Raw genomic sequence first — 26,747 nt, 5'->3', positions numbered from 1 at the left:
GGGAGCGCGGCGGGGCGGGCCGGGATGTGGCGGCGGCTGCGGGCGCTGAGGGGCTGCGGGTGAGTGCGGGCTCCTTCCCTCCTTCCCTTCCCTTCCCTTCCCTTCCCTTCCCTTCCCTTCCCTTCCCTTGCCCCCTTCCCGCACCGTCCCCACGCGTGGGGCGGGCTCGGGCTCCGCTCCTGCCCCTGCCATCCCCAGGCACTCTCCCGCTGCCAGCTGCGGGCACTGCCAGCCCTCAGTTCCCCTTGTTCCCCCGTCCTTCCTCCTTTTTCTGCCCTTGTTTGCCTCGTTTTTCCCCTTTGTTTTCTCCTTTCCCGCCCGCTTTCCACAGTTTACCCCTTGTTTTCCCTTTTACCCTTGTTTTCACCTGTTTTCCGCTGCTTCCTTGTGTTTTCCTCCTTTACCCCCCTTGCTTTCCCCCTTTTCTCCCTTGTCTTCTTTTCTCCTTGTTTGCTCTTTTTCCTGCCCCTTCCCCCTTCCCCCCTCGTTTCTCCCATTTTCCCGTCGTTTTTCCCTTCTTTCCTTCGTTTCCCCCATTTCCCCTTCGTTTCCCCCCTTTTCCCTTCGTTTCCCCCTTTCCCCCCTCGTTTCTCCCCTTTCCCCCTCGTTTTCCCCCTTTTCCTTTCATTTCCCTCTTTTCCCTCTCGTTTTTCCCCCTTCCCCCCTCGTTTCCCCCTCCTTTTTCTCCCATTTCCCCCTTTTTCCGGGCATTATCGCTGATCCGGACAATGTAACCCGTTCCCGGGGCTGGGCAGTGCCAAGGTCCGGTGACCCCGGGGCAGCCCAGGGTGCCCGTCCGGCTTTTGCCCCTGGACTTTGCCGGGAGCCGGCGGAGCGTGCGGGTGTTGGAGCAGCCCGGGTAGATCCGCAGCTCATTCCTTAAAAATCCCTCCCGTGCCTCGTTCCTTAAAAATCCCTCCCGTGCCTCGTTCCTTAAAGATCCCTCCCGTGCCTCGTTCCTTTAAAATCCTGTCCCAGCTCTTTTTGCTGAGCGAGAGAAGGAGTGCTGGGTTGGGGGCGAGGGCTGGGCTCAGCTCCCGGCTCTGGCATCCCCATCCAGCGGGAGGGATGGAGCCGGGGCTGGTTGTACCCTGTCGTGGGATTGAGGTGTCCCCGGGACCGAGGTGTCCCCCGGGGATTGAGATGTCCCCTGTGATTGAAGTGTCCCCGGGTCGAGGTGTGCCCTGGAACTGAGGTGTCCCCCAGATCAGGCTGTCTCCTGGGACCGAGGTGTCCTCAGAGGTTGAGGTGTCCCCAGGGACCGAGGTATCCCTGGCACCGAGGTGTCCCCAGGGACCGAGGTGTCCCCGGGGCCGAGCTGTCCCCGATGCTGGGGAAGGAGGGAAGGGCAGAATTGCAGCGGTTCCTGTCCTGCCCTGTCGCAGGCGGAGATGGCAGCACCGCCCGGCCATCCAGGTGACCAACGAGCCCATCCTGGAGTTCAAGCCGGGGAGCCCCGAGCGAGCGGCGCTCCAGAAGGTACCAGTGCCAGGATTTGGGGGTTTTGGGGCTGGGGGGGCCCTGGGCGGTGCTGCAGGTGCTGCAGGGCGGCCCCAGGCTCTCCCTGGTGTGACAGCCCCATCCTGCCCAGCTCCTGCTCCTTCCCTGTGGGCAGCCCGTGCCCGGAGCCTGTTCCCAGTTCCCTGTGCCCGTGGGGAGGGGGATGGAGGGCAGCCGGAGGCGCTGGGAGCTGCTCCCACCACGCTCTCCTCTCTGCCAGGCCCTGGCTGAGCTGAAGGACAAGACCGAGGACATCCCGTGTGTCATCGGGGGGGAGGAGGTGTGGACCCCCACGGTGAGGTACCAGCTCTCGGTGAGTCAGGGGGGTCTCGCTGAGTGGGGGAGAACGGAGCAGGGGGGTCCCTGCAGGAGCACCCTGGACTGGTTCCTACAGAGCCTCTTCTTCTCTTCCCAGCCCTTTAACCATGCCCACAAGGTGGCCAAGTACTGCTACGCCAGCAAGGTGAGTGCACTCTCTGTCCCCCCTCTTCCTGGCTGGTTTTTTGGGGAAGCAGCAGCAGTTGGCCTTGGTTTAGCAAGTGCAATGCATTTTGTGAGCAGGGAAGCTCCAGGAGCCTTTCCAAGCCCCAGGGATCCTGGAACAAGCCCACCAGGAGCTGCAGACTCGGGGTTGTGATGGCCCCAGTGATCAGTGCCTGGGGTGGGTGACCCCTCGCTTTTCCCTGTGACCTGGTGGTGGGCAGTGTTGTTCTGTTTTTTTAAGATTTTCTAAGCCTTCTGATGTTGACATTCTTGTAGCAAACTTCCTCACACACTTCCTGTAAATAACTCATTGTTTTACATTCCTTTGTAGAAGAAGAAAAGGTTGATAGACTGTTGGTTTGTCCAGTGTCATTGGAGAGGTGGCACTGTCACCCTGCAATCCAGTCACTCTTAGAAAACTATAAATGTTAGAGTCAGAAAATAAACTTCCCTTTTTTCTTCACCTTGAGAACGGCGGTGTGCGCTTGTGTTCTTTCGTGTCCTGTAGCGACAGGGCAGGAACCGGAGAGGCTCCTCCTTGCTGCCTTTTCCCCTTTGCCTCCACAGGAGCTCATTAACAAAGCCATTAACGCCGCCCTGGCAGCCAGGAAGGAGTGGGACCTGAAGCCCGTGCAGGACCGGGCTCAGATCTTCCTCAAGGCGGCCGACATGCTGAGCGGCCCGCGGCGAGCTGAGGTGCTGGCCAAGACCATGGTGGGGCAGGTAGGCATGGGCTTGGTTTGGGAAGCCAGGTGTCTGCTGAGGAAGGCAGGAGCCTCCCCTGAAATGGAAAATGTAAACCCCTTCCCCCCTTTTGAAATTAAAATGCTCTCAGGCAAAGATGTGGGAGCAGGAATAACAGTTCTTATTAGGAAAATTAAAAATGCAAATGTAATAGTATAAAAAAAACCCCACCATTGACAGAGTGAGAACATGCCCTGCCCCCTGTGTGTCAGGGGGTGGCACAGCCCCATCCCATGGGGGCTCAGCCCTCCTGCAGTGCCAGCTGTGCTGCTGCTGCAGCAGGGATCCTGCACAAGGGGGGAGTTTTCCTCTGCAGCTCCAGGGCTGCTGCAGATGGGCCTGGGCTCCCTCTGGCAATGCAGGGCAGCAGAAAGCTGCTCCTCTGGCAATGCAGGGGGCAAAGGCTGCTGGGGTGTCCCAAAATCTCAGACTGGATCCAGGCAGGAATGCTTGGCTCCTCCCCTGGGCGCAGCATCTCCCCATGGGATGCTGGAATTGGATCAGCCCTGCAGGGACACTCAGTGGCCATGGACAGCAGAGATCTCCTGGAGGGAGCATTGGCTGTGGCAGAGATAAAGAAAACTGCCCCATGGACAGAATATCCTGAATATCCCTCAGACCTCCCGTGGATGGGAGAGGGAGCTGGGAACACCCCCAGCTCATCCCTGTGTCTCAGGTTGGAAATGGGAGTGTGTGTTCTGTTCCTGTCTGTGGAGCAGCTCTCTTCTGTCCCTTGAGCAGTTATCTGTGGGTTTTTGCCCCATCTCTAACAGATGGGAATAGAACACGCACCCCCATTTCCAGCCTGAGGCAGGGGTGCTGGAGAAGCTGGGCTGAGCAGGAGGAGCAGGGCAGCAGGGGCTGCCAGGGTGGGTTTTGGCAGTGGGAATGGCTGGAGGTGCTCTGTGGGGGGATCCAGGCTGATCCTCACTCCTTGCTGCTGCTGGGAGCAGGATCAGCCTGAGGAGTGCAGGAGGCCCCTCGGGAAGTGTCGCCACATTTCTCCTCACAGAGAAAAGCAAGGCACAATTCTTCCCAAGAATATTTCTGGGTTTTACATTCTCTGAACCTCAGAGAAAGGAAAAACGATTCTTATCATTTGCTGTGCCCGTGTTTGTGCAGAAGTAGAATGCAGTATGGAGATTGTTTCCCAGAGTGATGGTGTTTTGTTTCCTTGGCCTGTTGGGGCCAGGTGTGTGTGTGTGTGTGTCAGGACTGTTGGGTGACAGTCACGAGATTCTGTGCAGTGTGTGCAGAGCTGAGTGCTTGGCAGATTCCGTTTAGGTGTAATATAGTGTAATACAATATAGAATAACACAGTATAATAAAGTAATTAATTAGCCTTCTGATATCAGTGGAGTCAGATACGTCATTTCCTCTCCTCTCATTGGGGGGCGTCCTGATTCCATAGAGAGGGGCACCCACAGCCAGCACTGCACCCTTGCTGCATCCCCCCATGCACCATTGCTGCATCCCCCCATGCCCCATTGCTGCATCCCCCACACCCCATTGCTGCATCCCCCATGCACCATTGCTGCATCCCCCGCACCCCATTGCTGCATCCCCCATGCCCCATTGCTGCATCCCCCGCACCCCATTGCTGCATCCCCCGCACCCCATTGCTGCATCCCCCACGCCCCATTGCTGCATCCCCCCGTGCATCATTGCTGCATCCCCCCATGCATCATTCCTGCATCCCCCCATGCCCCATTGCTGCATCCCCCCGTGCATCATTGCTGCATCCCCCCATGCCCCATTGCCGCATCCCCCCATGCATCATTCCTGCATCCCCCATGCACCATTGCTGCATCCCCCACACCCCATTGCCACATTCCCCACACCCCACTGCTGCATCCCCCATGCATCATTCCTGCATCCCTCTGTGCACCATTGCCACATCCCCCACACCCCACGGCTGCATCCCCACACCCCACGGCTGCATCCCCCATGCCCCATTGCCACATCCCCCACACCCCACTGCTGCATCCCCTCCCTGTCCCTGCAGGCCAAGACCGTGATCCAGGCCGAGATCGACGCCGCAGCCGAGCTCATCGACTTCTTCCGCTTCAACGCGCAGTACGCGCTGGAGCTGGAGCAGAGCCAGCCCCTGAGCGTGGACATCAGCACCAACTCCATGGTCTACCGGGGGCTGGAGGTGAGCTGGGCCCCCGTGTCCCTCGGGGTCACCCTGGGGACAGCAGGGTCCCCATGGCCCTGTCCCTGTGTCCCCGCAGGGCTCCGTGGCTGCCGTGTCCCCCTTCAACTTCACGGCCATCGGGGGCAACCTGGCGGGGGCTCCGGCGCTGATGGTGAGTGCTGGGGGACAGGGGACACGAAATGGGGGACAGGGGGCATGAAATGGGGGACAGGGGGCAGGAAATGGGGGACAGGGGGCACGAAATGGGGGACAGGGCAGGGGAAGAGGGGGGCAGGACATGGGGACAGGACAGGGGGCAGGAAATGGGGGACAGGGGACAGGGCAGGGGGGCAGGGGGATAGGACAGGGGACAGAGGAGCAGGACAAGGGGGCAGGGCAGGAGGACAGGACAGGGGGACGGGACAGGGCAGGAGACAGAACAGGGGAGCAGGGCATGGGGACAGGGCAGGGTCACAGGATGGGGGACAGGGTAGGGAGACAGGGCAGGGTGGCAGGACAGAGGGACAAGGGGACAGGGCAGGAGGACAGGATGGTCCAAGGAAAGGTTGGGACAGGGATCCCAGCCCTCAGGTTCAGCTGGGCTGGGGTAGGCGAGGAGGGAGCTGAGCCCCCTGGGGCTGTTGGACCCCTGACCCAATCAGCATTTAGGCTTTAATTAAACACCCAGTGTTTAGGCTTTAATTAAACACCCAGTGTCTGCATTCGCAGTGTGCTGGAGGAAGTGCTGGGAAAGCACAAATTCCCCAGACCTGCCCTCCGGGGGTTTTTGCTCTGAACCAAGGGGTCTTTTCCTTCCCAGCTGGGGTTGGCATCTGGGAATTGACACAGCAGGGTTTGATTCCTGCCCGGGCTCGGGGTGCTGTTGGGACATGAAAGTGTAACCAGTTTGGAGCTGCTCACATTCCTCTGGGGTGACACTCTGTGGGTGCAGGGGGTGTGTTAGGGCCAAGGATGGCCATGGCTCTGAATTTAGCACTGAACTGGCAGACAGGAGAGCCCAGAAAGCCTGAAAAAATATAAAAAAAAAAAAGTAATGGTAAAAAGCATTTCTGCACATTCCCATTTGTGTCCCAGCCCATGGAGAACAGGAGCTCCTGCCTCTGCAGGGTGGATTTTGGGGAGAGGCTGTAATAACCTGGTGAATTTGGGCCAGCAATAATTAATTTACTGTTGTACTGGGATAGAAAAAACAACAACAAATTGTCCTCAGCTCTTTGCTAATCAGGCTCAGATTTCCTGCTGGCCCCAAAGAGGCTGGGGAGTTTTTAATTTGGGAACATCACATCACATTTAAAGCCATATTTGAGTGAAACATTTGAAGAAGTGGAGGGACAAGGAGAGGGTGAAGCCACCATGGAACTGGGAGGATTTCTGGGGAGAGAGGTGCCCGGGACCCCAGGGACCCCCTTGGCTTTGGGGGATCTGGGGATGAGCTCATCCCAGAGCGGGTGAGCCCTGCTGGGACGGGACAAACCCCTGCTGGCAGCTCTGAGTGACACCTGGGGACATCCCATGGCATCCCGTGGCAGTGAATTCCCCCGGATGCTGCAGCGGGATGGGGTCCCTGCCCTGGGCTGGGGCAGGAGGCAGCAGGACACCAGCAGTGCCTTGGGAATCAGCAGCGGGGGCACCTGGGATTACAGTGAGGAGAAAAGGCTGCTTAATGGGGGAGCGTTAATTACAGCCCCAGTGAAAACAATGCTTAATGGGGGAGTGTTAATGAGAGCCCCAGTGAAAACAATGCTTAATAGGGGAGTGTTAATGAGAGCCCCAGTGAAAACAATGCTTAATAGGGGAGTGTTAATGAGAGCCCCAGAGTTTCTGTCCCCACGGGGCGTTGGACACTGGAGAGGCGCAGCAGTCAGTCCTGGCAATGGGATTTCCTCGGGATCAGAGCAGGCCAGGCTGCTGGAATGCTGTGCCCAGCCTGGCCTGGATTTCCCAGCTGCTGCAGGGCTCTGGCAGGGCTGGGAGTGGGGGATTGGAGGAGCTGTGCCCAGGAAGGAGCTGTGCCCAGGGGAGTTTTTCCTGCCCAGCAAATCCCTGGAAAGCTGGAGCCAGGAGTGCAAAGCTGTGACCGTGTCACAGGGGTTTGAGGATGAGGGAGAGACGAGGATCTGACTCCAGGTTTCAGAAGGCTTGATTTATTATTTTATGATATATATTATATTAAAACTATACTAAAAGAATAGAAGAAAGGATTTCATCAGAAGGCTAGCTAAGAATAGAAAAAGCAAAGAATGATAACAAAGGCTTGTGTCTCGGACAGAGAGTCTGAGCCAGCTGACTGTGATTGGCCATTAATTAGAAACAACCACATGAGACCAATCACAGATGCACCTGTTGCATTCCACAGCAGCAGATAACCATTGGTTACATTTTGTTCCTGAGGCCTCTCAGCTTCTCCGGAGGAAAAGTCCTAAGGAAAGGATTTTTCATAAAACATGTCTGTGACACAAAGCTGCTGTGACCCGTGCAGGGGAGGCTGAGCCGTGTGACACGGGGGACAGGGGACACGGGGTGGTCACAGGGCTGGGGTGGCACAGGGCCAAGGGGTGGCACCAGTGCAGGTCTCCAGCCCCTCGTGCTGTTTGTGCCTGGTTAATCCAGCAGGAGCTTTGGTTTCCCTGCCCTGGCTGGCACAAACAGCTGTGCCCAGGGCTGGTGGCAGTGCTGGTGACATTCCTGGAACCAGGGCCTGGATTCCAGCTCCTCTTGGGGAAGGCAGAGCTCAGCCCTGGCAGGGAGGGTGGGGAAGGCTAGCACAGCCACCTGGTGAGAGAAAAGAGGAGGATTTGTGCCCTCAGCTGAGCAGGGCACTCCCAGCCCTGCCCACACAGTGCTGGGGTGAGTGAGGGTGGTGCTGCCGCCCTGGAAATGAAACTGGACATGATTTTAGTGAAGGAGCAGATCTTTATTTGAAGGCCTGCAGGGGCAGTGATGGAAAGATGTTCACAAGAGCCCACCCCACAGGGATGAGGACATTTTTACAGGTTTTGGGAAATCAGCATCATTGATAAAAAACATCAATTAGGAGGATTAGTGGTGATGCAGTCCCCCCTTGGTCTGGGTCCCCCCTCAGCACTGGCTGTGCTCTGCCCATGAAATATCCCAGGAGCTGTTCTCACCTTGGGTTCCCTGGAAGAACCAAGGCAGCACTGGGGCCTTGAACCCCTGGGGCTTGGAGCTCTGGGAATTTGATATTTCTGCCTCAGGGAAGGAAAATAACTGGGAGGTGCAGTCACTAATCCAACAGAGCTACACGTGAGTGTGGGGAACACATGGAATAATAGGGAACACAGAAAAGAAATAAAGGCTGGGTGTCCCTGAGGTGCCACCGCTCTGGGACAGCATCCAGGGAGTTCTGATGGCCCTGCTGAGATGTTCTGTGTGTCCCCAGGGGAACGTGGTGCTCTGGAAGCCCAGTGACACAGTGACATGGCCCTGTGGGGTGTTTGTGGTGTGTCCCCAGTGACACAGCCCTGTGAGGTGTTCTGTGTGTCCCCAGGGGAACGTGGTGCTCTGGAAGCCCAGTGACACGGCCCTGCTCTCCAGCTACGCCGTGTACAGGATCCTGCTGGAGGCGGGGCTGCCGCCCAACGTGGTGCAGTTCGTGCCCTCGGACGGCCCCGAGTTTGGGGACACTGTCACCAGCTCCGAGCACTTCTGTGGCCTCAACTTCACCGGCAGCGTGCCGTAGGTTGGGGATGTTGGGGACAGGGAGGGGCTGGGGGCTCCAGTGGGGACAGGGAGGGGCTGGGGGCTCCAATGGGGACAGGGAGGGGCTGGGGGCTCCAGTGGGGACAGGGAGGGGCTGGGGGCTCGCTTTGGCACTGGGAAGGGCTACAGCAGCTGGCAGGCTGTGGTTGCACAGTTACATCCAAACAGGGGTTCACAGTGGTGACAAAAAGGGGCTGAGCTGGGCTTTGGTGCTGGGGTGGGGAGTGGTTTTAGCTCTGGGGCTCAGCTCTGGGCACAGGAACAGCCAGAGTGGCAGTGACACTCCCTGGGCTGCTGTGGGTGGGGGTGCACCTTGGGTGGGTTTGGTTTGTACCCCGGGGTGGGTTTGCCCCCCAGGGTGGGTTTTGTACCCCAATTAGGTTGGGTTTGCACCCGGGGTGGATTTTGTGCCCCAGGTAGGTTTGCTTTGCCCCCCAATTAGGTTTGGTTTGCCCCCTGGGTGGGTTTGGTTTGTACCCCAGGTGGGTTTGGTTTGGCCCCCTAGTGGATTTGCTCCCCAGGTGGGTTTTGTACCCCAATTAGGTTTGGTTTTCTCCCCAGGTAGGTTTGGTTTGTACCCCAGGTGGGTTTTGTACCCCAGGTGGGTTTAGTTTTCCCCTGAGGGTGGGTTTGGTTTTCCCCCCAATTAGGTTTGGTTTGGCCCCCTGGGTGGGTTTGCACCCCATGTGGGTTTTGTACCCAGGTGGGTTTTGTACCCCAATTAGGTTTGGTTTCCCCCCAGATGGGTTTGGTTTTCCCCCTGGATGGGTTTTGTACCCAGGTGGGTTTGGTTTGTACCCCAGTTGGGTTTTGTACCCAGATGGGTTTGGTTTGCCCCCTGGATGGGTTTTGTACCCAGGTGGGTTTGGTTTGCCCCCGAGGTAGGTTTTGTACCCCAGGTGGGTTTTGCACCCAGGTGGGTTTGGTTTGCCTCCTGGTGGATTTGCTCCCCAGGTAGGTTTGGTTTGTACCCCTGTTAGGTTTGGTTTTCCCCCTGGATGGGTTTGCTCCCCAGGTGGGTTTTGTACCCCAGGTAGGTTTGGTTTGTACCCTGTTAGGTTTGGTTTTCCCCCTGGATGGGTTTGCTCCCCAGGTGGGTTTTGTACCCAGGTGAGGTTTGGTTTGTACCCCAGGTGGGTTTGGTTTGGCCCCCTGGGTGGGTTTGCACCCCAGGTGGGTTTGGTACCCCAGTTAGGTTTGGTGTCCCCCCAGTTAGGTTTGGTTTTCCCCCTGGGTGGGTTTGGTTTGCCCCCTGGGTGGGTTTGCTCCCCAGGTAGGTTTTGTACCCCAGGTAGGTTTGGTTTGCACCCCAGGTGGGTTTTGTACCCAGGTGGGTTTTGCACCCCAGGTGGGCTTGGTTTGCCCCAGCTGGGTTTGCTCCCTGGGCTCTGCTGTGTCCCACGGGCTCTCAGAGGTGCTGGGGGGTCCCTGCAGGGGCTGTCCGAGCCTGGGCCCCCTCCCCAGGCCGGCCCCGCTGGGGTGAGCAGGCACTGCCCGGGTGGGGAGCTCACAGCCGCGTTATGGCCGAGCCTCCTGCTGCGAGGCCATTTCCATTTTTATTGTTTTCCAGCTCGGGGGCGTTTGTCACAGTGAGGCCTGAAGGGAAGGGGGGAAAGGGGAGGAATAGAAACTTCTGGATGTTCACTGCGTGCCCTTCCCTGCAACAGTTTATTTCTAAAGCTGTGGAGCTGCTGCGTGCAGCCTTTGTTTGATACCTGTGCCCCCAGCCCCACTGCCCTGTGCAGGGCATCCCTTTTTTTGGAAGATTTCCCATCAGGGCATCCCTTTTATTAGGGGGTTTCCCATCAGGGCATCCCTTATTTTGGAAGGTTTCCCATTAGGGCATCCCTTTTTTTGGAAGGTTTCCCATTAGGGCATCCCTTTTTTTTAGGGTGTTCCCCATCAGAGCATCCCTTTTATTAGGGAGTTTCTCATCAGGGCATCCCTTTTTTGTAGGGTTTCCCATTAGGGCATCCCTTTTTTGGGGGGGTTTCCCCATCAGAGCATCCCCTTTTTTAGGAGATTTCCCATTGAGCCGTCCCTTTTTTGGGTGGGGGGGCTTCCCATCCTTCTTTTTTATGGAGTTTCCCATCAGGGCATCCCTCTTTTTGGAGGGTTTCCCATCAGGGCATTCCATCCCTCTTTTTGGGGGATGTCTCATCCTTTTTTTTTTTGGGGTGGGAGGGATTTCCCCATTTTTTTAATATGGAGTTTCCCATCAGAGCATCCCTTTTTTGGGGGGGATTTCTCATCCCTTTTCTTGGAGGGTTTCCCATCAGGGCATCTCTTTTCTGGGGGGATTTCCCATCCCTTTTTTTTTTTTTGAGGGTTTCCCATTGGAGCTTCCCTTTTTTAGGAGATTTCTCATCAGGGCATCCCTTTTTTTGGGCGGCTTTCCCATCAGGGTATCCCTTTTTTGAGGGGATATCTGATCAGGGCATCCCTCTTTTTGGGGGACTTCCCATCCCTTTTTTTGGAGGGTTTCCCATTGGAGCATCCCTTTTTTAGGAGATTTCCCATCAGGGCATCCCTTTTTGTGGAGGGGGTTCCCATCAGGACATCCCTTTTTTGGGGGATTTTTCTCTATCCGGGCATCCCTTTTTTAGGAGATTTCCCATCAGGGTATCCCTTTTTTGAGGGCGTTTCTCATTAGGGCATCCCTTGGAGGGTTTCCCATCAGAGCATCCCTTTTTTTGGAGCATTTCCCATCTTTTTTAGAGGGTTTCCCATCAGGTGCCATCAGCCCGTGTGCCTCTCCCTGTGTGCAGAGCCCTGAGCACCCCTCCCTCCCTCCCTGTGTTCCAGAACGTTCCGGCGGCTCTGGAAGCAGGTCTCGGACAACCTGGAGCGCTACCGCAACTTCCCGCGCCTGGCTGGAGGTACCGGCCCCCCCTGCCCCCTTTTTTTGTGTTTCTTTGCTTCAGAGAATCACTGAATATCCTGAGCTGGGAAGGATCAGGGATCAGCAAAGTCCTGGCCCTGCCCAGGCCAGGGAGAGCCGCACGCTGTGCTGGGAGCAGCCTCCCAACCCTTCCCGAGCTGTGCCAGGCTCCGTGCTGTGCCCGTTCCCTGGGGAGCCCCCAGCCGCCCTCTGGGGGAAGAACCTTCTAAAATCCAACCCAAACCTCCCCTGGTACAACTGCAGGCCGTTCCCTCGGGTCACCAGAGAGGGGATCAGTGTCAGTGCCTGCCCCTGCCCTTGCCCTCGGGAGGGAGCTGCACTGAGGTCTCCTTCAGCCTCCTCCAGGCTGAACAAACCAAGGAACCTCAGCCACTCATCAGCTTCCCCTCCAGACCTCTCACTCCTCATCAGCTTCCCCTCCAGACCTCTCACGACCTTTGCAGCCCTCCTTGGGATGCTCTCTGATAGATTCATATCCTTCTCTTGGGGCGCCCGAAGCCGCCCCCAGGATTCAAATGCTGCCCCTCTCCTGTGCCTGGGGAGGAGCGGGGCAGCATTCCCACCCCCGTGAGGGCAGGAGATCCCTGGATGTTCAGAGCTGTGGGGGCGGCACAGGGTGGGATTTTGGGGTGGGGAGGTGGTGGTTGGACCCCAACGTGTGGGGTGCCAAAGTTGGGGAATTGGGGTTGGTCCCTTTGGGAATTGAGGTTGGTTACTTTGGGTGGGGTTGGTCCCTTTGGGAATTGAGGTTGGTCCCTTTGGGAATTGGGGTTGGTCCCTTCGGTCCCTTTTCCATGGGTTTTATCCGCCTGCTCCAGGGTTTTCCCCCTTTGGTCACAGCTCTCCCTGTCCTGGTGCCTTTTGGGGCTGCCTAAAAACAGAGCCAAAGTGAAGGGAATTAAAAGCAGGTGTATTTATTTATTGAAGGGCCCTCAGGTACATCCCAGGCAGGGGCTGCACCCCAAAATGAACCACAGCTCGCAGGTTTTCACACTTTTATCACTTTGGTCCATTTGCATGTTGGGGGTTAATCCTCCAATTCCAGCTTCAGCTAATGAAGTCATTCACCCCAAGTTTGCTCCCCCAGCTCCCTTTTGTTTAATCTCTGGGGCCTGAGGCAGTGAGGTGTCCTTAAGTGCCAGGCCTGGAGAGGAATTGCTGTGTGTGCCCCAAACGGGAGAGCAGCAGCTGGCACTGCGTGTGGGGTTTGCAGTTCTGCACTAAAGAACTGCAGGGTCACAAATACACGGAAAATTTAAAATATGTTTTATATATAATTTTGTTATAATATATTTTTATATTTTATTATATATTATATATTTTATTATATATTATATAAATATTATATGTATTTATCGATATCATTATATATAAACATATATAATGTTTATTGATAGACATCAATTCCCCTCTAATTATATATATTTTACATATACAATTTATATTATATTAATTATATTATATTATATTATAACATCATTTTATATATTTATATATATCATTATATAAAAACATATATATAGACATCAGTTCCCCTCTAATTATATATATAGATATAAAAATATATATCATATTATATATGAACATCATTATATATAATTATGTATTTATATATTTTTATATATAGTTATATATAACCATATATAAAATATATAATATATATAAACATAATTATATGTTTATATATAATACTATGTTATATAAAACCATCATTATATATATTTATAGATATCATTATATATAAACATATATATTGACATCAGATATTATATTATATTATATTATATTATATTATATTATATTATATTATATTATATTATATTATATTATATTATATTATATTATATTATATTATATTATATTATATTATATTATATTATATTATATTATATTATATTATATTATATTATATTATATATTACTTATACTTACACTTATATTTATATTTATATCTGTAGTCCTTATATATATTTATATTCTTCATTTGTATTTAATGATATAAAAATATCATTAAATACAAATAAAGAATATAAATTTAATGATATAAAAATATCTATATAGACATCCGTTCCCCTCTAATTTTACATATGTATAAAAATATATTACATTACATTACATTATGATATGATATGATATTATATTACATTACATTACATTACATTGCATTACATTATATTATATTATATTATATTACATTATACTACATTGCATTACATTACATTACATTACATTATATTATATTACATTATATTACATTACATTATATTATATTATATTACATATTACATTACATTACATTACATTATATTACATTACATTACATTACATTACATTACATTATATTACATTACATTATATTATATTATATTACATTATATTATATTATATCATATCATATTACATTACATTACATTACATTACATTATATTACATTATATTATATTATATTACATTATACTACATTACATTACATTACATTACATTACATTATATTACATTACATTACATTACATTACATTACATTACATTACATTACATTACATTACATTATATTACATTACATTATATTATATTATATTACATTATATTATATTATATCATATCATATTACATTACATTATATTACATTATATTATATTATATTATATCATTACACATTACATTTATATTACATTACATTGTATTATTACATTACATTTACATTATTGTATTTACATTACATTTATATTATATTATATTACATTACATTACATTATATTATATTATATTACATTATACTACATTGCATTACATTACATTACATTACATTACATTATATTACATTATATTATATTATATTATATTACATTATATTATATTATATCACATCATATTACATTACATTATATTACATTATATTATATTATATCATATCATATTACATTACATTACATTACATTACATTATATTACAATGTGTTAATAGGTATAGTCTTTATTGCCATTCTTTATTTATCTGTAATTCTATACGAGCACACACGCACAGAGCTCAGCTCCCCCGTGAGCCCGCGGCGCGTGGAGAGCCCCGGGCCCGCTCCGGGCCCCGCCCCGCCCGGGCCGCTCCTCCCGCGCCCGTTTCGCTCCCGCAGAGTGCGGCGGCAAGAACTTCCACGTGCTGCACCGCTCCGCGGACGTGGGCAGCGCCGTGAACGGGACCCTGCGCTCGGCCTTCGAGTTCGGCGGGCAGAAATGCTCCGCCTGCTCGCGGCTCTACGCGCCCGCCTCGCTGTGGCCCCACATCAAAGAGAAGCTGCTGGAGGAGCACGGCAAGATCAAAGTGGGAGATGTGAGCCGAGCTGCCGGGCTGCTGAAGGGCTTCGCGGCTCAGCGGGAGGCTGATGGGATTAGGGGCTGCGGGAACCGGCTGCTAATTCCCATTGAGCCGAGCTTTTCATCCCCCCCTCCGCCGCGCAGCTCCTGGCCCCGATGAGAAATTAACTTGTAGCCGCTCTGCGGGGAGGGCTGGGCCGGCTCTGCGCGGAGCTCCCGGGACACGGGGAAGGGTTTTGGGGGAGCTCTGGGGTCAGGGTGAGCTCTCATCCCCTCCTCTCTGCCTCCCACAGCCCACCCAGGACTTTGGCACCTTCTTCTCGGCCGTGATCGATGACAAGGTGAGCCCAGAGCAGCCCCAGGTTGGGGCAAAAGTGGGGACAGGGATCGGGGTGAGCCCAGAGCAGCCCCAGGTTGGGGGAAAAGTGAGGACAGGGATCAGGGTAAGGCCAGAGCAGCCCCAGGTGGAGTTTGCTGCAGAAATGGGATCAGGGTGAGCCCAGAGCAGCCCCAGGTGTGGGGTTGGCTGCAGAAATGGGGATCAGGGTAAGGCCAGAGCAGCCCCAGTGGAGTTTGCTGCAGAAATGCAGACAGGGATCAGCTGGAGCTGCCTGGTGGCTGAGTGTTGTGTGCCCTGCTGGTGAAAATTCTGGGGTTTCTGGGCATTTCCCCCAGAAATCGTCCTGGCCTGAGGGTTTTGTGTGCATTCCCTGCTCCTCCTCCTGAGCCGGGAGGGCACCGAGAGCAGAGTGTCCTGAGAGGAGTGACCCAAACCCCTGACACACCCCAAACCCCCTTTCAAACCCCCAAACCCCCTCCCAGACCCCCAAACCCCCTCCCAGACCCCCAAATGCCCTTTCAGACCCCCAAATGCCCTTTCAGCCCCCCAAACCACCTTCCAGACCCCCAAATCCCCCTTTTAAACCCCCAAATGTCCTTTTAAACCCCCAAACCTCCTTGCAGACCCCCAAACCCTCTTTTCCTGTCATCTCTGACCCAAACCCCTCATTTTAAATCCTCAAACCCCCCCTTCCAGACCCTCAAACCCCCTCATTTCCTGTCAGTCCCAACACAAACCCCCTTCCAGACCCCAAACCCCCTTTTAAATCCCCAAACCCCTCTTCCAGACCCCCAAACTCCCCTTTAAAACCCCCAAACTCCCCTTTTACACCCCCAGACCTCCCTTTTAAGCCCCAAACCCCCCTTTCAAGCCCCCCAAACTCCTCTTTTACACCCCCAGACCCCCCCTTGCAGACCCCAGACCCCCCTTTTAAACCCCCAGACCCTCTTCCAGACCCCAGACCTCCCTTACAAACCCCAACACCCCTTTTAAGCCCCCAAACCCCTCTTTTTACACCCCCAGACCCCCCTGCAGATGCCAACCCCTTTTAACCCCTTTTACAACCCCCAGACCCCTTTTAAACCCCCTTCCAAACCCCCTTTTAAGCCCCCAAACCCCCTTTTAAAATAATTTTTAAGCTCCCAAACCCCCTTTAACCCCCAGCTCCTCTTCCAGACCCCCAAACCCCCTTTTAAACCCCCAGCCCCACTTGCAGCCCCCAAGCCCCTTTTAAGCCCCCAAACCCCATTTTTAACCCCCCAGCCCCCCTTTGAAGACCCCAAAACCCCCTTTACACCCCCAGACCCCCCCTGCCGACCCCAAACCCCCCTTTACACCCCCAGCCCCACTTGCAGCCCCCAAAAACCCCCCCTTTAAGTCCCCCAAACCCCCCTTTGCACCCCCAGACCCCCCCTGCAGATACCAAATCCCCTTTTACACCCCCAGACCGCCTTCCAAACCCCAAACCCCCTTTTAAGCCCCCAAACCCCCTTTTTAAGCCCCCCAAACCCCATTTTTAACCCCCAGCCCCCCTTTTAAGACCCCAAACCCCCTTTACACCCCCAGACCCCCCTTGCAGGCCCCAAGCCCCCTTTTTAAGCCCCTAGACCCCCCTTTTAAGCCCCCCAAATCCCCCTTGCTGACCCCAAACCCCCCTTTACGCCCAGCCCCACTTGCAGACCCCAAAACCCCTTTTACACCCCCAACCCCCTTTCAAGCCCCCAACCCTTACAAGACCCCAACCCCCCTTTCAAGCCCCCAGACCCCCCTTGCAGCCCCCAGCTCCCCTCTCCATGCCCCCCGCCCTGTGCGCAGTCCTTTGCCCGGATCCGGCGCTGGCTGCAGCACGCCCGCAGCTCGCCCAGCCTGACGCTGCTGGCGGGCGGCGGCTGCGACGACAGCGTGGGCTTCTACGTGGAGCCGTGCATCGTGCAGAGCAGCGACCCCCGGGACCCCATCATGAGAGAGGTGGGACCCAACCCCCAAATCCCCTGGGACACCATCATGAGAGAGGTGGGACCCAACCCCGACCCCAAATCCCTGGGACCCCATCATGAGAGAGGTGGGACCCAACCCCAAATCCCTGTGGGACCCCATCATGAGAGGTGGGACCCAACCCCAAAATCCCCTGGGACACCACATGAGAGGTGGGACCCACCCCCCGGGACCCCACATGAGAGAGGTGGGGACCCCCCAATCCCCTGGGACCCCATCAACAGAGGTGGGACCCCCTGACCCCAAATCCCCGGGACCCCAAGGTGGGACCCAACCCCAAATCCCCATGGGACCCCATCAGAAACCTGGGACCCCACCCCAAATCCCCCGGGACCCATGGGGGAAGGTGGGACCCCACCCCAAATCCTACCCCCTGAGAGGTGACCCATCCCAAATCCCTGTGTGGGACCCCCTGGGTCCCCCCCCCAATCCCTGGCCCTGTGGGACCCCATCCCAAATCCCTGCAGACCCCATCATGAGAGAGGTGTGGAGGGATCCCTGTCCCAAATCCCTGTGGGACGCATCAGACTGGGACCATCCCAAATCTGGATCGAGGTGGGACCCCATCCCAAATCCCTGTGGGACCCCCAGGACTCCATCCCAAATCCCCTTGACCCTCAAGAGGTGGGACCCCACCCCAAATCCCTGCAGGGGCCCCACATGGAGGGGGACCATGACCCCAAATCGTGTGGGAGAACCCCATCCCAAATCCCTGTGGGATCCCATCCCAAATCCCTGAAGGGACCCCTGGGACCCCATCCCAAAACCCCTGTGGGACCCCATCCCAAATCCCCTGGGGCAGGGACCCCATCATGGACCCCATCCCAAATGGTGTGGGCCCGGGATCCCATCCCAAATCCCTTGGCATCCGGGACCCACCCAAATCAACCACACATGAGAGGTGGGCCCCCCCAATCCTGTGGCCAACAGGGGACCCCTGGGACCCCACCAAAGGGCGGTGGGGGGATCCCACATCCCAAACCCCATCTGAGGGGGTATGTGGGGACCCCATCCCAAATCCCTGTGGGATCCCATCCCAAATCCCAGTGGGATCCCATCCCAAATCCCAGTGGGATCCCATCCCAAATCTCAGTGGGATCCCATAATGAGGGAGGTGTGGGGTACCCCACCCCAAATCTCTGCGGGATCCCACCCAAATCCCAGTGGGATCCCATCCCAAATGCCTGTGGGATCCCACCCCAAATGCCTGTGGGATCCCACCCCAAATGCCTGTGGGATCCCATCCCAAATCTCAGTGGGATCCCATAATGAGGGAGTTGTGGGGTACCCCATCCCAAATCCCTGTGGGGACCCCAATCATGAGGGAGATGTGGGGGATCCCACCCCAAATGCCTGTGGGATCCCACCCCAAATCTCTGTGGGATCCCACCCCAAATCTCTGTGGGATCCCATCCCAAATGCCTATGGGATCCCATCCCAAATCCCTGTGGGATCCCATCCCAAATCTCAGTGGGATCCCATAATGAGGGAGGTGTGGGGTACCCCACCCCAATCCCTGGGATCCCACCCAACGGGATCCCACAGGGGACCAAGTGTGGGCCCCCAACCCGTGGCCCCCAAATCTCTGTGGGATCCCATCCCAAATGCCTCTGGGATCCCACCCCAAATCCCTGTGGGATCCCATCCCAAATCTCTGTGGGATCCCATCCCAAATCTCTGTGGGATCCCACCCCAAATGCCTCTGGGATCCCACCCCAAATCCAGTGGGATCCCACCCCAACCCTGCTCTGGGAGGGCTCCCCCAGGAATGGGTTCCTGCATTGGGGTCGGGCTCTTTGGGGTGGGGCAGCTCCTGCTCCTTCCTGGGGCTGACCCCGGGCTTGGGCTGAGATTTTGGGAGATTTTGGGGCCACTCGGGGAGAGTTTGGGCTCGATCCTCATGGGCTGTGTTGGTTTTTGGGCTCACAGGAGGTTTTAGGGTTGATCCTCATGGGCTGTGTTGGTTTTTGGGCTCACAGGAGGTTTTTAGGGTTGATCCTCATGGGCTGTGTTGGTTTTTGGGCTCACAGGAGTTTTTAGGGTTGATCCTCATGGGCTGTGTTGGTTTTTGGGCTCACAGGAGGTTTTTGTGCCGGGTTTGGATATTTTTGTGGGCCAATCCTCACAGCACCTGGGGTTCTCTGGGCTCACTGGGAATTTTTGGGACCATCCTCGCTGTGCCTGTTGCTTTTTGGGCTCACAGAAGATTTTGGGGCCAATCCTGACAGTGTGTGTGTTGTTTTTGGGGCCAGTCCTGACAGGTACGTTGTTACTTGCACTGCCCAGGAGATTTTTGGCCCAATCTTCATTTTTTTGGGGGATTTTGGGGCCAATCCTCCCAGGTTTTGTTGGGTTTTGGGGCTGATCCTCGGGGTCTGTGTAATTTGGGCTCACAGGCAGTTTTTGGGGCAATCCTGACAGTGTGTGTTTGTTTTTGGGGCCGGTCCTTATGGGCTGTGCTGTTCTTTGGGGTGATCCTGTGTTGCTTTTTGGGCTGCACAGGAGATTTCCAGGCCAATCCTCATTGACTTTTTGACTCCTGGGCAATTTTCGGGCTGATCCTCACGAGATTTGTCATTTTTTAGGGCTGATCCTCCTCATCTGTGTTGTTCTTTGGGCTCACGGGTGATTTTGGGGCTGATCCTGACAGGCTGTGTGGGTTTTTTAGGGCTGATCCTCACACTTTGTGGCTGCACAGAATTTTGGGCCGATGCTCACGGGGTTTGTTATTTTTTGGGGCTGATCCTCATGGTTTGTGGTGCTCTTTGGGCTCCCAGGGGATTTTGGGATCGATCCTCACAGGGTGTTTGGGATTTTTGGGGCTGATCCTGATGCTTTGTGGTGCTTTCTGCATTCCCAGCAGATTTTGGGGCCAATCCTGATGGTTTGTATGGGTTTTTGGGAGCATCTTTCCAGGAAATTTTGGGCCCAGTCCTGGATGGGGTTTCTGGTACTTCCTGCATTCCCAGGAGATTTTTGGGCCCATCCTGATGGTTTTTAGGGGTTTTTTGGGGCCAATCCTAACAGTTTTTGGTATTTCCTGCATTCCCAGGAGATTTTTAGTGCCCATCTTGACAGGGTGTTATGGGCTTTTTGGGGCTGATCCTGATGGTTTTTGGTACTTCCTGCATTCCCAGGAGATTTTCAGACCCATCCTGATGGTTTGTACGGGATTTTTGGGCTCCAGGAGATTTTGGGGCCAATCCTGACAGTTTTGTGGTTTTTGGGTCTGATCCTACAGTTTGTGGGATTTTCTGCCTTCCAAGGAGATTTTCGGGCCAGTCCTCACGGGTGTGTTTTTGAGCGCCCATCCTGTGGTTTCTGGCACTTTCGCATTCGCAGGAGATTTTGGGGGCCATCCTGTTGATTTTTGTGGGATTTTTGGGGCGAATCCTGACGAGTTTGTGGTGTTTCCTGCATTCCCAGGAGATTTTTGTGCCCATCCTGATGGTTTGTATGGGTTTTTTTGGGGCTCCAGGAGATTTTGGGGCCAATCCTGATGGGTTTTGTGGGTATTTTGGGGTTGATCCTGACAGTTTGTGGGATTTTCTGCCTTCCCAGGAGATTTTTAGGCCGATCCTTATGGGATGTGTGGATTTCTGGGGCCAATCCTGATGGTTTTTATGGGATTTTTGCATTCCATTTCTGCATTCCCAGGAGATTTTGGGGCCCATCCTGTTGGTTTTTATGGGATTTTTGGGGTGGATCCTGATGGTCTGTGGTGTTTCCTGCATTCCCAGCAGATTTTCAGGCTGATCCTGACAGGGGTGTGCGGTTTTAGGGCTGATCCTGATGGTTGGTGTGTGTGGGCTTTTGGGGCTGATCCTGATGGTTTGTGTCATCTTTTGGCCTCCAGGAGATTTTGGGGCCAATCCTGATGGTTTTTATGGGATTTTTGGGGTGGATCCTGACAGTTTGTGGGATTTTCTGAGCTCCCAGGAAATTTTTGGGCCGATCCTTATGGGATGTGTGGATTTCTGGGGCCAATCCTGATGGTTTTTATGGGATTTTTGCATTCCATTTCTGCATTCCCAGGAGATTTTGGGGCCCATCCTGTTGGTTTTTATGGGATTTTTGGGGCCAATCCCAACAGTTTGTGGTGTTTCCTGCATTCCCAGGAGATTTTCAGGCCAATCTTGGCAGGGTGTTTGGGCTTTTTGGGGCTGATCCTGATGGTTTTTGGTACTTCCTGCGTTCCCAGGAGATTTTCAGACCCATCCTGATGGTTTGTATGGGATTTTTGGGCTCCGGGAGATTTTGGGGCCAATCCTGTTGATTTTTATGGGATTTTTGGGGTGGATCCTGATGCTTTGTGGTGCTTTCTGCATTCCCAGGAGATTTTCAGGCCAATCCTCACAGGGTGTGTGGGTTTTTTGGGGCTGATCCTGATGCTTTGTGGTGCTTTCTGCATTCCCAGGAGATTTTGGGGCCAATCCTGATGGTTTGTATGGGTTTTTTGGGGCCAATCCTGACAGTTTGTGTCATTCTTTGGCCTCCAAGGAGATTTTGGGGCCAGTCCTGGTGGTTTCTGGTGTTTCCTGCATTCCCAGGAGAATTTCAGGCTGATCTTGACAGGGTGTTTGGGTTTTGGGGCCCATCCTGATGGTGTGTATGGGGTTTTTGGGCTCCAGGAGATTTTGGGGCCAATCCTGACAGTTTGTGGGATTTTCTGAGCTCCCAGGAAATTTTTGGGCCCATCCTGATGGGTTTTTGCTACTTTCTGCATTCCCAGGAGATTTTGGGGCCCATCCTGTTGGTTTTTATGGGATTTTTGGGGTGGATCCTGACAGTTTGTGATGTTTCCTGCATTCCCAGGAGATTTTCAGGCCAATCCTCACAGGGTGTGTGGGTTTTTTGGGGCCAATCCTGATGGTTTTTATGGGATTTTTGGGGCGGATCCTGATGCTTTGTGGTGCTTTCTGCATTCCCAGGAGATTTTTGTGCCCATCCTCTTGGTTTTTATGGGATTTTTGGAGCTGATCCTGACAGTTTGTGGTGTTTCCTGCATTCCCAGGAGATTTTCAGGCTGATCCTGACAGGGTGTGTGGGTTTTGAGGCCCATCCTGATGGGTTTTTGGTACTTTCTGCATTCCCAGGAGATTTTGGGGCCCATCCTGTTGGTTTTTATGGGATTTTTGGGGCCAATCCCGACAGTTTGTGGTGTTTCCTGCATTCCCAGGAGAATTTCAGGCTGATCTTGACAGGGTGTTTGGGGTTTTGGGGCTGATCCTGATGGTTTGTGTCATCTTTTGGCCTCCAGGAGATTTTGGGGCCAATCCTGATGGTTTTTATGGGATTTTTGGGGCTGATCCTGACAGTTTGTGGGATTTTTTGAGCTCCCAGGAAATTTTTGGGCCGATCCTTATGGGATGTGTGGATTTCTGGGGCCAATCCTGATGGTTTTTATGGGATTTTTGCATTCCATTTCTGCGTTCCCAGGAGATTTTGGGGCCCATCCTGTTGGTTTTTATGGGATTTTTGGGTTGATCCTGACAGTTTGTGGTGTTTCCTGCATTCCCAGGAGATTTTCAGGCCAATCTTGACAGGGTGTTTGGGCTTTTTGGGGCTGATCCTGATGGTTTTTGGTACTTCCTGCGTTCCCAGGAGATTTTTGTGCCCATCCTCTTGGTTTTTATGGGATTTTTGGGGCCAATCCCAACAGTTTTTTTGATACTTTCTGCATTCCCAGGAGATTTTTGTGCCCATCCTGATGGTTTGTATGGGTGTTTTTGGGGCTCCAGGAGATTTTGGGGCCCATCCTGTTGGTTTTTATGGGATTTTTGGGGTGGATCCTGACGGTTTGTGGTGTTTCCTGCATTCCCAGCAGATTTTCAGGCTGATCCTGACAGGGTGTGCAGGTTTTAGGGCTGATCCTGACAGGGTGTGTGGGCTTTTTGGGGCTGATCCTGATGGTTTGTGTCATCTTTTGGCCTCCAGGAGATTTTGGGGCCAATCCTGATGGTTTTTATGGGATTTTTGGGGTGGATCCTGACAGTTTGTGGGATTTTCTGAGCTCCCAGGAAATTTTTGGGCCGATCCTTATGGGATGTGTGGATTTCTGGGGCCAATCCTGATGGTTTTTATGGGATTTTTGCATTCCATTTCTGCATTCCCAGGAGATTTTGGGGCCCATCCTGTTGGTTTGTATGGGATTTTTGGGTTGATCCTGACAGTTTGTGGTGTTTCCTGCCCCCCAGGAGATCTTCGGGCCCATCCTGACGGTGTTCGTGTACCCCGAGGATCGCTACCGGGAGGTGCTGGAGCTCATCGACAGCTCCACCCCGTACGGCCTCACGGGGGCGATCTTCGCCCAGGATAAGTGAGTCCCAAAACTCCCGAAAATTCCCCCAAAAAGCAGCTGGGGGTGCTTTTCCCATCTCCACTGAGCCACAGATCTTCCTTCCTATATCATCTTCCTTTCCTTTCCTTTCCTTTCCTTTCCTTTCCTTTCCTTTCCTTTCCTTTCCTTTCCTTTCCTTTCCTTTCCTTTCCTTTCCTTTCCTTTCCTTTCCTTTCCTTTCCTTTTTTTCCTTTCCTTTCCTTTTCCTTTCCTTTCCTTTCCTTTCCTTTCCTTTCCTTTTCCTTTCCTTTCCTTTCCTTTCCCTTTTCCTTTCCCCTTTCCTTTCCCTTTTCCTTTCCCTTTTCCTTTCCCCTTTTCCTTTCCCCTTTTCCTTTTCCCTTTTTCCCTTTCCCCTTTCCCTTTCCCTTTTCCCCTTTTCCCTTTCCCTTTTCCCTTTCCCCTTTCCCTTTCCTTTCCCTTTTTCCCCTTTCCCCTTTCCTTTCCTTTTCCTTTCCCTTTTCCCTTTCCCCTTTCCCCTTTCCCTTTCCCTTTTTCCCCTTTCCCCTTTTCCTTCCCCCTTTTCCTTTCCTTCCTTCTGCTGCTCCTCCTGCAAGGAAGGAAATGAATGGTTTGCAAGCTCAGCTTAGTTCGTTTTTTTGGGGTGTTCTTAGCCCAAAAAAGCTTTTTTTTTCCAGTGAGGAATGATCCCAAAGCAATGTTTTGATCCCCCGGCCCACTCAGCACGAGGAGAGCAAGGAGTGGTGTCACCTCAGAGAGAATGACCCAAAATTGTCGCAGAATTCTGGGCTGGAGGGGCCTTAGAGCTGATCCAGGGACACCTCCCACTGCCCCGGGGAGCTCCAGACCCTCCAGCCTGGCCTGGGACCCTGCCAGGGGTGGGGCAGCCACAGCCCCACTGGATAATGAGGGACAACAACCTTTGATTTATAACCGTGAAGTGAAAACAGAGAAAGAGAAAAAACCCAAGGCAGGGAAAATGCAGGGGCTGTGTGTGTGTGTGTGTGAAACCCCTGGGGGCAGGAACTGAGCACGGGGGACCCAAACCCCTTTGGAGGTGGCACAAACCCCCCTGGAGGAGACCCAAACCCCTCTGGAGGGGCCCCAGACCCCTCTGGAGGGGCCCCAAGCCCCTCTTTGCGTGGTTTGGTGGCTCTGCAGCCCCCGGGCTGTGCTCAGGCTGCCCCTATCCCTGTCCTCCCTGCCAGGGCTGCCATCGAGGAGTCCCTGCGGGTGCTGCGCCACGCCGCCGGCAACATCTACATCAACGACAAATCCACGGGGGCCGTGGTGGCCCAGCAGCCCTTCGGGGGCTCCCGCATCTCAGGTGACACCAGCGCTGCTGGCCAGCTCCCCCTGTGTCCCCCTGTCCCCTGTGTCCCCCCTGTGCTCCGTGTCCCTTGTCCTCCTGGCCCTCCATGTCCTTCCTTGTCCCCATCCTTCTGTGTCCCTCCGTGTCCCTTCTGCCCCCTGTGTCCTGTCCCTGCCGTCCTCCATGTCCTTCCACGTCCCTGTCCTGTGTCCCTCCCATCCCTGTGTCCCTCCATGTCCTTCCCATCCCTCTGTATCCCTTCTGTCCCTGTGCATCCCTCCTGTCCCTCCTTGTCCCCATCCCTGCCTGTCCCTCCTCTCCCTCCCATCCCTCGTGTCCCCTGGGTCCCTCCCATCTCCCTTCATCCTTCCTGTGCTCCTTGTCCCACCATGTCCCTCTCATTCCTTGTTCTCTGTGTCCCCCCATTCTTCTGTGTCCCTCCATGTCCCCATCCTGTGTCAGTGTCCCTCCCATCCCTCCATGTCCCCTGTGTCCCTCTGTGTCCTTCCCATCCCTCCATGTCCCCATTCTTCTGTGTCCCTCCTGTCCCTCTATGTCCCTCCCATCCTTCCCTGTCCCTCTGTGTCCCTCTTGTGCCCCTCCAGGTCCCTCCATGTCCCCATCCTCTGTGTCCCTCCTGTCCCTCTGTGTCTCTCCCCATCCCTTCCTTGTCCCTCCATGTCCCTTCTGTACCCCGTGTCCCTCCATGTCCCTTCTATTCCTCTGTGTCCCTCCTGTCTCTTGTGTCCCTCCATGTCCCCATCCTCCCTGTCCCACCTGTCCCTCTGTGTCCCTCTTGTGCCCCTCCAGGTCCCTCCTGTCCTTCCATATCCTTCCTGTCCCTTGTGTCCCTCCATGTCCCCATCCTTTGCGTCCCTCTGTGTCCCTCCTGTCCCTCTGTGTCCCTCCAGTGCCCCGTGTCCCTCCATGTCCCCATCCTCTGTGTCCCTCTTGTGCCCCTCCAGGTCCCTCCTGTCCTTCCGTATCCCTCCTGTCCCTTGTGTCCCTCCATGTCCCCCCATCCCTCTGTGTCCCTCCGTGTCCCTGCCCCCCTCCTGGTGTCACCATGGCTCTGTGCTGTCCCCACAGGCACCAATGACAAGCCCGGGGGTCCCCATTACCTGCTGCGCTGGACGTCCCCTCAGGCCATCAAGGAGACGCACGTGCCCCTGGGGGACTGGCGCTACGCCTACATGCAGTGACCTGGGGACAGCCTGGGGACACTGCCACCCCTGCACAGCACTTACACTACTGACCCCTGACCCCCCTCCCCTCCTGGGAAATCTTTAAAAAAGGAAAAAAGGAAAAAAAAAAAAAAAATAATGTTGTTCAATGGTAAAGCTCCGAGCTCCTGTGGTGTCCTGGGTCGGGTGGCACTTGGGGACACGAGGGTGAGTGTGGCAGTGGTTGGATTTGGTGACTTTAAAGGTCTTTTCCAACCTCGGTGATTCTGTGTGAGCATGCTTAATTAGGTTGTTGATTAAGGGGTGGCTGCAGAGGCACAGCTGGGCCCGGCTCCCTTTCCCTCCTGGCCTCCCATCCCCAGGGCAGTTCCCTCTGCACAGGGCTGAGCAGGGTCAGAGCAGGAGCTGAGATCTGTCCCTGTCACCTGTCCCCAGCCATGTCCCTCCCTGTCCCCAGCAGCCCCAACCCGGGGTGTGCAGGGCAGCCAGGCTGGCTCTGTCCCCGGGGCTGGGCTTTGTCCCCAGCCTGAGCCCCCCTAACCCTGGGCTGGGCGGAGCCTCGAGCCAGGAGAGGGCAGCTCTGGAGAGGGCAGCTCTGGTGCGAGGGCGACCCCAGTGCGAGAGGCCAGCTCTCCGAGACCGCAGCCCATCCGAGCCCCATCGAGCGCTGCCTCCATCCCACCCCCAGTGCCTTGTCCCAGCCCCATCCGCATCCCATCCCATCCCCATCCCATTCCCATTCCCATCCCATCCCCATCCCAGTCCCATTCCAATTCCCATCCCATCCCCATCCCATTCCCATT

The 26,747-nt window shown here is 53.7% G+C and overlaps 1 protein-coding gene across 1 annotated transcript; it reads left to right on the top strand.

The window, feature by feature from the left end:
- On the top strand, positions 1 to 26,534 carry ALDH4A1 (aldehyde dehydrogenase 4 family member A1). Its single transcript, XM_030963813.1, has 15 exons — positions 1 to 59; positions 1,386 to 1,479; positions 1,721 to 1,813; positions 1,916 to 1,963; positions 2,551 to 2,706; positions 4,733 to 4,882; positions 4,962 to 5,036; positions 8,394 to 8,581; positions 11,411 to 11,484; positions 14,635 to 14,831; positions 15,109 to 15,156; positions 16,971 to 17,123; positions 23,348 to 23,469; positions 24,657 to 24,775; positions 25,850 to 26,534. The coding sequence occupies exons 1-15, from the start codon at positions 25 to 27 to the stop codon at positions 25,960 to 25,962; spliced, it is 1,665 nt and encodes a 554-aa protein (XP_030819673.1). The 5' UTR covers positions 1 to 24; the 3' UTR covers positions 25,963 to 26,534.
- Positions 26,535 to 26,747: the final 213 nt, after the last annotated feature.

This window comes from Camarhynchus parvulus, chromosome 21 (genome assembly GCF_901933205.1).
Source record: "Camarhynchus parvulus chromosome 21, STF_HiC, whole genome shotgun sequence".
In the NCBI taxonomy this organism is placed as follows: domain Eukaryota; kingdom Metazoa; phylum Chordata; class Aves; order Passeriformes; family Thraupidae; genus Camarhynchus; species Camarhynchus parvulus.
Note: the sequence above shows the minus strand (reverse complement) of the source record. Positions and strands in the feature narration are given on the sequence as shown.